General features: G+C 38.6%; 1 protein-coding gene across 4 annotated transcripts in view; it reads left to right on the forward strand.

Moving 5' to 3' along the window:
- The window catches only part of LOC128694634 (rho guanine nucleotide exchange factor 11), a 542,499-nt gene extending 533,971 nt beyond the window's left edge, over positions 1–8,528 (forward strand). For all 4 annotated transcript variants that reach the window (XM_070095945.1, XM_070095944.1, XM_070095946.1 and 1 more), the window contains 2 exons: positions 411–490; positions 6,396–8,528. In XM_070095945.1, coding sequence (XP_069952046.1) covers positions 411–490; positions 6,396–6,530 — 215 coding nt within the window. In that variant the 3' untranslated portion in view covers positions 6,531–8,528. The remainder of the gene's footprint in view (positions 1–410; positions 491–6,395) is intronic.
- Positions 8,529–14,317: the final 5,789 nt, after the last annotated feature.

Genomic DNA, 14,317 nt, shown 5'->3' on the forward strand with positions numbered 1-14,317 from the left:
TTGTTGATTTAGTTTGTGAGCTCATCAGAAGTTTAGAGCTCTTTATTTATATATATATATATATATATATATATATATATATATATATATATATATATATATATATATATATATATATATATATATATATTATATTATTGGCAGTTTGGAGGGATATGTTGTGTATCTTTATATGTGTATGCTTCTAGACTGTTGTATTCTGAGCACCTCTGCAAAAACAGTGATAATGTGCGAGTGTGGTGAAAGTGTTGAATGATGATGAAAGTATTTTCTTTTTGGGGATTTTCTTTCTTTTTTTGGGTCACCCTGCCTCAGTGGGAGACGGCCGACTTGTTGAAAAAAAAAAATATATATATATATATATATATAATAAATTTACATGTTTATTTGAGGAATTATATTATTCATAGATGGTGGAAGCGAAATAGCCAAGACCAACAGTTCACAGCCTGAGGAATGTGAAGATTCCAAAGAAGATTATGTTCCAGAGGTATGTTTAAAGATATTTGAATGTTACTTAATAGTGTTCTTTACATTTAACAATCATACAGCACATTAGTAGCCTTAAGAAATCATTAATAAGTATATATACACTGACCACCCTAACTACCCACCCACATAATCCTGAACTCTTTTTTATTTAGTACTTGGGTTCCTGTTGCTTATTCTGTCTTGCATCCTAAATCCTTTTAAGACATCCTTGTTTGTTTATTCATCCATCATAATGTACAGAGCTTAACAAAAATTTTTATTATTTGGGTTCCAGTGATATTAGTCAACAAAATCTTGCACGTTGGTAATTAAGTCACTAAAAAAATAGATTACTTTCTTTGTTTATCCATTCTTGGCTTGTGTTCAGTCATGTGCATTCTACTTGCTCACTCTATTGACAGTTCCCCAGACCTTAGAATTGCAGTAACTAACATTCCTTTTTTATGTGATCTACACTTCATCTGCATTATTTTGTCCAAAATAATTCAAATTTTCCTTATGGACAAGTTCACTCTTGGAATGCAGGGACCAAAATAGTTTATATCAGGCTCCACTTCTTGGGTCTGGAATCACTATCACAGCCATAAGAGAGTAATAATACTGTAATAATAATAATTTTCTCCATGGGGAAGTGGAACAGAATTTTTCCTCCATAAGCCATGCGTGTTGTAAGATGCGACTAAAATGCCAGGAGCAAGGGGCTAGTAACCTCTTCTCCTGTATATATCACTAAAGTTAAAAAGAGAAACTTTCATTTCACTTTTTGGGCCACCCTGCCTCGGTAGGATATGGCCAGTTTGTTGAAAAAAGACAAAGAAAAAGAAGAATTTGTTTTTCATTTGTGTTACAAAGATTAATTTACATTGTCAATTTCTTGGACGAAAAAGTCTGTTGTTATGCATTTTCAGCAGATATGGTGGAATACCTACTGTAATTGGTTGGATAGCTGTGGAGCACTTGGATTTTGTCATGAACCTGTGGAGACAGAGGTACAGTGTACTCTGTGCACTAGGTTAAACCCAGTTGGAAGTTAATGCTCTCTCGGGGAAATTTAAACTTTGAGAGGAAAGGGGCTGCCAGGCAGCCCATCCTTGTAATCAAGTCAGTACTTCATGGGTATTTGGTTTGTTTGTAGAAAGAAATCTAAATAGCTCACAGTGTATGTCACATGACACTTTTTCCCCTTTTCACTCACCTTACACCTTCCTCAGTGGCAGCTCGTCCCTAGCAGCTGCAGAGCTGCAGTCTCCCCAGATGCTCACTGCCAGACGTATGACTTCATCAACCTTACACTAAAATAATTTACAACTGACAAATATACAGTGGTCCCTCGTTTTTCGTAGTTAATCCGTTCCTGGAGTTCCTACTATTATTGAAATCTACGATTTTCGAATCAATTTTCCCCATAAGAAGTAATGTAAATACAATTAATCCGTTCATGACACCCAGAAGTATTAAAACAAAATTTTTTTTTTACATGAAATATAGATGTAGTACATAAACAATACAATGGGAAATGATGAATGAAACATTAACAGCATAACACTTACCTTTATTGGAGATTCTTCTTAGTGTATGGGAGACTGGAGGAGGAGAGAGATTGGATTGTTTACACTTTGGAAGGGGAATCCCCTTCCAGCAACACCTCAGGTAGCAATTGCTTTTCTGGAGTTGCTTCTCTTCTCTGTTTCTTAATGCCGCCAGGACCAGCTTGAGAGTCACTGGAGTCCTGTCTCGCAAAATAACTGTGGAGAGAGCTCTGTTTCTGGCGTCTCTTTAACACTTCCCTAAAATGGCCCAAGACTTTGTCACTGTACATGTTGCCAACATGGCTTGCAACAACCTTGTCAGGGTGATGTTTCTCCATAAATCTTTCCACTTGTGCCACTTTCATATTGTTCAATGATGTTTTTCTTAAATTCAATCGTATTTCTCACCTTCTTTACCACAGGCTTGGCACTAGGAGCTTTCTTTGGAGCCATGGTAGCTTATTTAATACTTGCAAGCACTAAAATGAGTGGAATATGATGAAATATTTTGTAGGAGCACGTGAGGGGACCTTTGCTCACTGGTAAACAATGCCAGACTGGCTGGGTAGGGAGGCCGCCCCGACTTACACCGTGTGTACGCGTCCTGGACGAACTACTATTCGCGAGTCAGCCTATGATTAGCGAGCCCATGTTTATATGAAAATATCCCTATGATTTCTGAAATCTATGATTCCCGAGAACTACGAAAAACGAGGGACCACTGTATTACAGGAAGAATCTGTTGTATGTTGTTTTCAATGTATTTATAAGCGAATTTTTTATTTTTTTGTTGAAACGAGATAAAAAATGATTAAAAATAGAAGTTTGATGTGGGATGAAAGTATAGGTATTACTGGCGCTACAAGCCACCAATGTAACCTTCCCTGTACTGTTTGACAGGTTACAGTGTTTTGTTTGTCCAGTATTGTCTCCAGAACCAACAGTCGTGAAGTATCACTTTCATAATTTGGAGATAATGGACAGTTGGCATTGTACACCCCCTCCCGACATTTCTCAATTAATTAGAGGGTTCACTGTAATTTAACGGCATTGCAGTATGTTATAATAGGTCTATTTTTATAAGTAGACAATATAAATGCATAAATTCAAGAATTCTTGTTTCAACAAACTGGCTGTATCCCACCAAGGCAGGGTGGCCCAAAAAGAAAAACAAAAGTCTCTCTTCTTTAAATTTAGTAATATATACAGGAGAAGGGGTTACTAGTCCCTTGCTCCCGGCATTTTAGTCACCTCTTACTACACGCATGGTTTACGGAGGAATAATTCTGTTCCACTTTCCCTTGGAGATAAGAGGAAATAAACAAGAACAAGAACTAGGAAGTAAATAGAAGAAAACCCAGAGAGGTTTGTATATATATGCTTGTATATGCATGTGAAGTGTGACCCAAGTGTAAGTAGAAGTAAAAGTAACAAGACATACCTGAAACCTTGCATGTTCATGAGACAGAAAAAAGGCACCCGCAATCCTACCATCATGTAAAACAATTAACAGGTTTCCGTTTCACACCCACTTGGCAGGACGATAAGATGAGCAACTATTGGAAGAAAGATGGGCTAGTGAGAGTATAGGTAGTGAGGTTGAAGAGGTATGGGATAAATTTAAGAATGTAGTGTTAGTGTGTTCAGCAGAAGTGTGTGGTTACAGAAAAGTGGGTGTGGGAGAGAAGAAGAGCAATTGGTGGAATGATGAGGTAAAGAGAATAGTGAGAGGTTCTTACAAAGTAGAAGTGATACAAGGAGGGTGGAGTATATGGAGTGAAAGAGAGTGGGGAAGGAATGTGTAAGGAAAGCAAATGAGAGAGTAGGTGAGATTCTATCATCAGATTTTGCTGAGAATAAGAAAGTTTTGGAGTGAGATTAATAAGCTAAGAAAGCCTAGGGAACAAATGGATTTGACAGTTTAAAATAAGAAAGAAGAGTTATTAAATGGAGAGGCAGAAATATTGGGAAGATGGAGGGAATATTTTGAGAAACTGTTAAATGTTGATGAAGATAGGGAAGCTGTAATTTCATGCATTGGGCAGGGATGTATAACATCTTGTAGGAGTGAGGAAGAGCCAGTTGTGAGATTGGGAGAGGTGCATGAGGCAGTGCATAGAATGAAAAGGGGTAAAACAGCTGGGATTGATGGGATAAATGTAAAAAGCAAGTGGGGACATAGTTTTGGAATGGTTGGTGCTTTTCATTTAACCCTTAAACTGTCCAAATATTGATCTACGTTTGCACTGCTAGCACTCCGAACGTAGATCTATGTTTTATTTTGCATACTTTCAAATGTCAAAAAAAAAAAAAGTAGATCTATGTTCAGAGTGCTATCAGTGCAAACATAGATCCAAATTTGGAGAGTTTAAGGGTTAATAAATGTGTGGAAGAGGGGAAGGTACCTAGGGATTGGCAGAGAGCATGTATAGTTCCTTTGTATGAAGACAAAGGGGACAAAAGAGTGTAAAAATTATAGGGTAATAAGCCTGTTGAGTATACCTGGTAAAGTGTATACTATAGTTATTACTGAAAGAATTAAGAGTAAGACAGAGAGCAGGATTGCAGAAGAACTAGGAGGCTTTAGGAAGGGTAGGGTGTGTGTAGACCTAAGTGTTTACAGTGAAGCATATAAGTGAACAGTATTTAGGTAAGTGTAAAGAGGTTTTCATTGCATTTATGGGTTCAGAAGAGGCATATGATAGGGTGGATAGGAAAGCAATGTTGCAAATATATGGAATAGGTGGTAGGTTATTGAAAGCAATTAAGAGTAAATTTTTTATGAGGATAGTGAGGCTCAGGTTAGAGTATGTAAGAGAGAAGGAGATTATTGCCCAGTAAAAGTAGGCCTTAGACAAGGATGTGCGATGTCACCATGGTTGTTTGAAATGGGGTGGTAAGAGAAGTGAATGCACAGGTGTTGGCAAGAGGTGTGGGGTTAAAAGATTAAGAATCTAACAAAGTGCAAGTTGTCACAGTTGCTCTTTGCTGGTGACACTGTGCTTTTGGGAGATTCGGAAGAGAAGTTGCAGAGGTTGATGGGTGAGTTTGGTAGGGTATGTAAAAGAAGAAAATTAAAAGTGAATATAGGAAAGAGTAAGGCAATGAAGATAAAAATTAGGTGACAAAAGATTGGATATCAGATTGGAGGTAAATGTATTCAGATACTTGGGAGTGGATGTGTCAGCAGATGGGTCTATGAAGGATGAGGTGAATCATAGAATTGATGAGGGGAAAAGGGTGAGTGGTGCACTGAGGAGATAATGGAGTTATGGAGATAACATTATCCATAGAAGCAAAGAGGGAAATGTATGAGAACATAGTGGTACCAACACTCTTATATGTGTGTGAAGCATGGGTGGTGAATGTTGCAACAAGGAGAAGGCTGGAGGCAGTGGAGATGTCATGTCTGAGGGGAATGTGTGGTGTGAATATAATACAGGGAATTCGTAGTTTGGAAATTAGGAGGTGCGGGATTACCAAAACTATTATCCAGAGGGCTGAGGAAGGGTTTTTCGGACATGTAAGGAGGAGGGAACAAAATAGAATGACTTCAAGAGTGTATAAATCTGTAGTGGAGGGAAGGTGGGGTAGGGGTCTGCCTAGGATAAGTTGAAGGGAGGGAGTAAAGGAGGTTTTGTGTGCGAGGGGCTTGGACTTCCAGCAAGCACGCATGAGTGTATTTGATGGGAGTGAATGGAGGCAAATGATTTTTAGGACTTGACGTGCTGTTGCAGTGTGAACAGGGTAACATGAAAGGATTCAGGGAAACCGGCAGGCCGGGCTTGAGTCCTGGAGATGGGAAGTACAGTGTCTGCACTCTGAAGGAGGGGTGTTATTGTTGCAATTTTATAACTGTAGTGTAAGCATGCCTCTGGCAAGACAGTGATGGAGTGAATGATGAAAGTTTTTCTTTTTTGGGGCCACCCTGCCTTGGTGGGAAGTGGCCGATGTGTTAATAAAAAAAAAAAAATCTTTTATATTAAATTGTATCCAATTATTTCACCTATGTTCTCACAAAGGCATCCTCCCTTCATTATTAATTAAAAATAATTTGTTTTGTCCTAATGCTATTAAACTATTTTCTCAAATCTTGCCTGTGATCTGTTTCAAGAGTTATTCCTACCCTTGCAGCCTGACTTGGAGATTTTCCTGTTTAACTAGGCTGTTGCTCTTGGCAACCTACTGGTTGCCAAGAGCAACATTTAATTTTACTATGTCTTTGTTCATCTCAATTCTCTTAATCTTTGCTAGATCTTCCATTACTTTGCTCATCAAAAGACCTCTCATGTATCATCCTTACCATTTAGCTATTATTGAAATACTATACATTTATGTTCAGATGTAAACTTTTTCTTTTTATACATTCTGCAGACGTTTGAGGATGCAGCGAGTGGATCTGAGGCAACAGAAATGAAGCCTGAAGAGGTGGAAGGTTCTTCACAAGGTCAAGAGAGCAGTGAAGAAGGCAGAGGGCTTGAAGGCAGCACAGAAACCATTACCACCTGAGGACTATATGACGGTGGATGCGGTGGAGTGCTTCCTTCTTGGTTGTTTTACTGATATTCCCTACTGCATTGTTTGGGGAATATGTCAGAACTGTTTGCCTCTACTGATGCCTTAGCAATGTGGCTGTAGTAGGCAGAACAGAGGCATGAAGGAGGCAGGTGCCAGGAACCATGGCAGTATGGCTCACTGCTCCCCACTCTCCCATCCTTGTGGAGATTACTTGTCAGAACCACCACTAAACTGAACAACACATACAGGCTGGACTGTTTTGGTCAGGGACCTGAGCATAGCAACACAAAATATATTTTTTTTCCTGTGTATGATATTGTAAATGAAAAGAGTATTAAATTGATATAATTATTTACTCCTGATATCAGAGATGATTGACAGTGGGCATGTTCTACATAAGAATCTAAGCTGGCTGGACACAGCATCTGGTGTGACCAATCAGCAGAAAGTGTAAATAGAACATTGTGGGCATGTGGTGTAACTCCTTAAACCAGAATACCTGATGCTAGCACAGGGGGGGGGGGGTTGTCTTGAAAGTGTAAGGTACAGTATACATCCAGGCTGTTTCCCAATTACAAGCTGATATCATCAACAGGCATAGGTTCCTGTAGCATGTGGAGCCCTCAAATAAGGTTGTAACAAACAAGATTCCATAAAAGAAAATATTGATTTTGGGAAATGAAAGTGTTGAAGTAATTGTTTGGTTGTAATTACCATTAATGTTGTCAGATTTATAATATGTATACAGTAGACCTCATTTATGTATCCTTTTTCTGCTACTGTTCCATAGTTTTCTTACCTCCATATCAGTAACCACATGCTACAGTTCCAAGTTGACTAAAGTATGAATTCCCATGGTAGGGATGTCTCGGTCAGCCTTTTCATAAAATGTTTGTTGTAATTTGTTTGAATATCATCATAAATGAGTCACCTGGTGTCAATTACGTTCCTAGTCCTTTGTGTTGCGGAATGCTGCTGCTGTCCTGCTGAGCGACTGTGGACCAACACCCGAATTCTGAAGTCACTACCTTAGGATAATTATACCTCTTTATGTAGGACCCGTCACCACACATTAAAAATTTAGCCAATCCAAGAATAATGTATACAGTATATGAGTCACTCAAGTACTTTCAAAATATCCCCAAATGTATCAGGATTGGGCCCTAAACCATCTACATTACCAGATTCTTACCTGATAATATGCTGTCTAAATAGATGTTAAAGTTTGTTTTTTTAAGACTGTTCAGTATACATTGTATAAATAAAGATGTTCATTCTTGTCTCAAGAAATATCTTGTTTACAAATATAAATGTCTTGAAAATATAGTCAATGTTCTTTACTGTTACCCCAGAGCAGTAGAGACACCCAGAGCCTATATTATGGTGACCCCATTCAAGTGGGCCGAGCAAAGTTTAGGTGGTGGTGGCGGATGATTCATGTCACCCATCATTAAGGCAACCTCAGGTCAAAGGAGAGTGATACACTCATGATCCCAGTGTGACCTTGCCTGGTCTGGGGCTGACCTGGTGACTAGCAGTGTGTAGGGATAGGGGACCAGTGACGATAGGCATTCCCACGTGACATGTTCCCACTCTGCCCTACTGGTTGTCAGGAGCTTGTCATCCTGTCGCAAAAAAGGGTGTTTGTTCTCTTGTTCATTTGTATGTACATATCTTTGTTGCCCAAATATTGTGGGTATACAGTAAACACATTACCACAAAAAGTGATCATTTGTAAATTGTAATAATGTTATTGTATAACCACTCAGCATAATGGCTACATTATGCACTTGGGCTGCACTATACATAGTGCACTCTAAGTGCATAAGTAATGAAAGGCAAGTAATAATATCTACATTATGCACTAAAGCTACACTTCACATAGTGTAGTGTATGTGCATAAGTAATAAAATGTAAGTAATAATGTCTACATTATGCACTATACATAGGTCAACCTAAGTGCATAAGTAATAAAATGGCTTAAAAGAATGTGTATAGTTTTAATTTACATTATATCCTCTTATGAACATATTTCTCAGCAAAGGATCTGAACTACTGGGCCTGACACTTAAATGCTCTGGAATGTAGACAAATTAAAAATGTCAATACAAATTGTGCACACTGATGTAACAGCTTGCAGGAAATGAAGGTGTAGCAAAAATCCAAGAAAAAGTAGGAGGTATCAAGCAAGACTGCTGATTATTATTTCATTCCTGGGAAGTGCCAAATCTTTGGGGGTCATATAGCATCTGGGTGAATGGGAAGGCAGGTCCAATTCCTTGGATCAAGAGCCCTTGCTGGCATCAAGGAACCTCCCTTTGAAAGGTAAACATTGTTTATAGGATGTATGTATGTATTGGTTTGGTCATTAGAGAGAATGGATCAAAGTAGAATGACATGGAGAGCATATAAATCTGTAGGGAAAGGAAGGAGGGGTAGGGGGTCTTGGACTTCCAGCAAGCCTGTGCGAGTGTGTTAGATAGGAATGAATGGAGACGAGTGGTATTTGGGACCTGACGAGCTGTTGGAGTGTGAGCAGGGTAATATTTAGTGAAGGGATTCAGGGAAACCGGTTATTTTTATATAGCTGGACTTGAGGCCTGGAAATGGGAAGTACAATACCTGCACTTTAAAGGAGGGGTTTGGGATATTGGCAGTTTGGAGGGATATGTTGTGTATCTTTATACGTATATACTTCTAAACTCTTGTATTCTGAGCACCTCTGCAAAAAGAGTGATTATGTGTGAGTGAGGTGAAAGTGTTGAATGATAGTGAAACTATTTTCTTTATGGTAATTTTTTTTCTTTCTTTTTAGTCACCCTGCCTTGGAGACGACCGACTTATTAAAAAAAAAAAAAGTATTTATTGAGGAGGTAATTATAATATTCCTAAAAGCAGTTATATTTGGCATGAATTACGTTCACTCAGCTAGACTAACCCTCTGACTGTTTCGGCCATATATATACGTCTAATGAGCCAGTGTTTCGGACGTATGTAGTATACTCAATTCTAGTGGCTTCAAATTAAGCAGGAGAAAGCTGGTAGGCCCACATGTGAGAGAATGGGTCTGTGTGGTCAGTATGCACTGTATAAAAAAATCCTGCAGCATGCAGTGCAAAATGAGAAAAAAAATGACTTTTTTGGATTAAAATGCCAACTTAGAGGTGTATTTTTGTATAGTATTTATGGTTGTATTCTCATTTTTATGGTCTCCTTTGATAGAATGGAAAACATTACAGAAGTAGTGGTGATTTTGATTAGTTTCACAATGAAAATGACCTTGAAATCGAGCTCAAAATAGCGGAAATGTTTGATTTTTACCTATGTTCAAGTGTAAACAAATCACACCACACGTCCACTACACATCAACTGGGGAGTCTATTCTTTCACTAGTGCACTGATATTATTTATACCATTTTTACAATATGGCAGTAGTCTGCAATACAGTAAATCTATTTTTTGTGTGAATAAAAAATAAAAATGAAGCAAGAGTAATAAAGAGGGGCCTGGAGACATGACTAATAAACAGAGGATGTTATTTTAGTGCCAAGAATGTCTGCATTGTTTATTCTGGACCCTATTTTGAAATTGATATCTTTTTTAATTTGCATAAAATTGGCAAAATTGCCAATTTCTGACCACTATTGGGTAGTTAAAATTGGTAAATGGGCAGTTTCTTGTACTCAATTGATAGAAAAAATGGAGTTCTAAAGAAATTGCTATGGGTTTGGTCAACTGTAAAAATGGAATTGGCTGAAAATAGGGACCAAAGTCGGCGAAATCGCCAATGCGTATGTATTGCCGAGATCACTAACTTTGCAGGAGCATAATTCCGTAAGTTTTCTATCAAATTTCATACTTTTGGTGTCATTACCATCAGGAAAAGATTCTCTATCATTTCATAAGAAATTTTTTTTTTTTCAAATATTTTTTGACAATGACAGTTTCAGAAATGGGCTTGCGACAGTCAAAGGGGTAATGCATATTTTTTTTTTAACACATTGGCTGTTTCCGATCAAGGCAGGATGGCCCAAAAAAGACGAACTTTCATCATTCACTCCATCACTGTCTTGCCAGAGGCATGCTTACACTACAGTTATAAAACTGCAACATGAACACCCCTCCAGAGTGCTGGCACTGTACTTTCCATCTCCAGGAATCAAGTCCAGCCTGTCAGTTCCCCTGAATCCCTTCGTACATGTTACCTTGCTTACACTCCAGCACATCAAGTCCTAAACACCACTCGTCTCCATTTGCTCCTAGCACACTCATGCACGCTTGCTGGAAGTCCAAGCCCCTCACATACAAAACCTTTACCTCCTCCCTCCAACCTTTCCTAGGCTGACCCCTACCCTGCCTTCCCTCCACTACAGATTTATACACTCTCGAAGTCATTCTATTTCGTTCCACCCTGTCTACATGTCCAAACCATCTCAATGACCCCTCCTCAGCCCTCTGGATAACAGTTTTGGTAATCCCGCACCTCCTCCTAATCTCCAAACTACGGATTCTCTGCATTATATTCACACCACATATTGCCCTCAGCTATGACATCTCCACTGCCTCCAGCCTTCTTGTTACAACATTCACCACCCATGCCTCACACCCATATAAGAGCATTGGTAAAACTATACTTCCATACATTTTCCTCTTTGCTTTCATGGACACAGTGCTTTGTCTCCAAAGACTCCTCAGTGCACCACTCGCCTTTTTTTCCTCATCGATTCTGTGACTCGCCTCAGCTTTCATAGACCCATCTGCTGACACGTCCACTCCCAAATATTTGAATACAATCACCTTCTCCATACTCTCTCCATCCAATCTGATTACCAATCTTCCATTACCTAAATTTTTGGTTATCCTCATCACTTTACTCTTTCCTACATTCACTTTTAATTTCCTCCTTTTACATACCCTACCAAATTCATCAACCAACCTATGCAACTTCTTTTCAGAATCTCCCAAAAGCCAACACCCGAGCATTCACTTCTCTTACAACTCCATTTATAAATATATTGAACAACCATGGTGACATCACGCATCCCTGTCTAAGGCTTAGTTTTACTGGGAAATAATTATCGCCTGCATACTCTAACCTGAACCTTATTATCCTTGTAAAGACTCCTCACTGCTTTAAATAACCTACCTCCTATTCCATACATTTGCAACATCTGCCACATTGCCTCCCTATCCACCTTATACACCTTTCCATATCCATAAATGCCACAAAAACCTCTTTACCCTTATCTAAATACTGTTCACCTATATGTTTCATTGCAAACACTTGGTCTACACACCACCTTCCCTTCCTAAAGCCTCCTTGTTCATCTGTTACCCTGCTCTCCATCTTACTCTTAATTCTTTCAATAATAACTGTACCATACATATTACAGGTATATTCAGACTTATTCCCTTATAATTTTTACACATTTTTGTCCCCATTGCCTCTATACAAAGGAACTATACATACTCTCTGCCATCTAGGTACCTTACCCTCTTCCATACATTTATTAAATAAAAGCACTAACCTCTCGAAAACTATATCCCCACCTGCTTTTAACATTTCTATCTTTATCCCATCAATCCCAGCTGCTTTACCCCTTTTCATTCTACCCACTGCTCCAAGCACTTCCCCCACACTTACAACTGGTTCTTCCTCACTCCTATAAGATGTTATTCCTCCTTGCCCTGTACATGAAATCACAGCTTCCCTATCTTCATCAACATTTAACAATTCCTCAAAATATTCCTACCATCTTCCCGACAACTAACTCTCCATTTGATAACTCTCCTATTTTTAACTAACAAATCCATTTGTCCCCTAGGCTTTCTCAACTTTTAATCTCACTTTAAAACTTTTTCTTATTTTGAACAAAATTTGTTTATAACATCTCGCACACATATTTGCTCTCTTTTTACATTGCTTCACCACTCTCAACATCTCTCTTTCCATATACTCCTCCCTCCTTTCATCACTTACTTTGTGAAAACCTCTCATATGCTAACTTTTTCTCTTACTACTCTCTTCACATCATTCCACCAATCGCTCTTCTTCCTTCCTGCACCGTCTCCTGTAACCACAAACTTCTGCTTACCCCATACATTTTCTACCCCATTCTAGCCCATCTGTCCTCCAACAGTTGTTTATATCTTACCCTAACTGCCTCCTCCTTTAGTTTATAAACCTTCACCTCTCTTGCTGCTTCCATTTTCCCTGTATCCCATGTACCTTTTACTCTCTCACTAGCTACAACTAAAAAGTGATGTATCTGTGGCCCCTCTATAAACATGTACATCCTCAAGGCTACCCAACAGTCGTATCTACCAATATGTAGTCCAACAAACTACTGTCATTATGCCCTATATCATATCTTGTATACTTATTTATCCTCTTTTTCTTAATATATGTTACCTATAATCAAACCCCTTTTTATACAAAGTTCAATCAAATGTTCTCCATTATCATTTACACTTAGCACCCCAAACTTACCTACCACACCCTCTCTAAATGCATCTCCTACTTTAGCATTTAGGTCCCCTATCACAATTACTCTCACTTGGTTCAAAAGTTCCTAACACTCCCTTAACATCTCCCAAAATCTCTCTCTCTCCTCTACACTTCTTTCTTCTCCAGGTGCTTACACACTTATGACCCACTTTTCACATCTGACCCTTACTTTAATCTACATAATCTTGAATTTATACATTTATATTCCCTCTTCTTCCATAACTGATCCTTCAACATTACTGCTACCCCTTCCTTAGCTCTAACTCTCTCAGATACTAATGACTTAATCCCATTTATTTTTCCACACAAACTCCCCTACCCCCTACACCTTTGTTTCGCTTAGGGCTAGGACATCCAACTTCTTTTCCTTCATAACATTAGCAATCATTTCTTATCACCTGCACCACATCCATGTACATTCCAACATCCCAATTTTATAAAGTTTTTCTGTTCCTTATTTATTTTACTTGCATGACCCTTCAAGATGGGTGCCTTGATGGCAGTGAAAGGCTATATGAAAATTTTTAATGGAACTGACATTGAACTATAACTTCATCCCCTCATATGCTCACTCTCTGAACATCTGCCCTTTGAAAGAGGCCTTGATGCTGAAGAAGGGTTCTTGATCCATGGAATTTTATACCATCCCCTTGGATTAAACTTGATAGCCTCTCCCAGGTTCACCACTGTCCTATAAATATCTAGTAATAATCCATACCTCTGTCCCTTACCCTCAGCATCGCTCCATGCAACACTGACACCCAATTGAGTTAAGTGTTTTTTGTGAATATATTTTGTTTTCATGAGACAAAAAGGAATGTATTAAGGGCACAATAATAATACTCGGTAAAGGATCTTGTCCACTGGGCCCTGCAGATATTCTCAGTGACATTCATCCTTTAATAATTCATTACATATGGGAAACAAGGGAGCCCCGTTACACAAGTTACTATCCACAATAATATATCTAGTTTAAAAAGTTTTGTATGTTCACAAAAAAATAAATTCATGCTAATACATGTCATGAGAGGTGTGCCAAAGTATTGGCATGTGTGGGTACTGTTAATTTTGATGGTACTGATATTGGTGGTACCATTACTGATACCATCCTTTGGTATTGGTTTAAAACTTAACATTGGCAGAAATGTGGGCTTGTGCAAGTATGGGTAGTAGGGGGAAGGGGGGTTGAAGAGGGATGGGACAGTTTTAAAAATACAATATTAGAATGTGGGGCAAAGTTTGTGGCTATAGGAGGATGGGTGCAGGAGGA

This window comes from Cherax quadricarinatus, chromosome 51 (genome assembly GCF_038502225.1).
Source record: "Cherax quadricarinatus isolate ZL_2023a chromosome 51, ASM3850222v1, whole genome shotgun sequence".
NCBI classification, from domain to species: Eukaryota; Metazoa; Arthropoda; class Malacostraca; order Decapoda; family Parastacidae; genus Cherax; species Cherax quadricarinatus.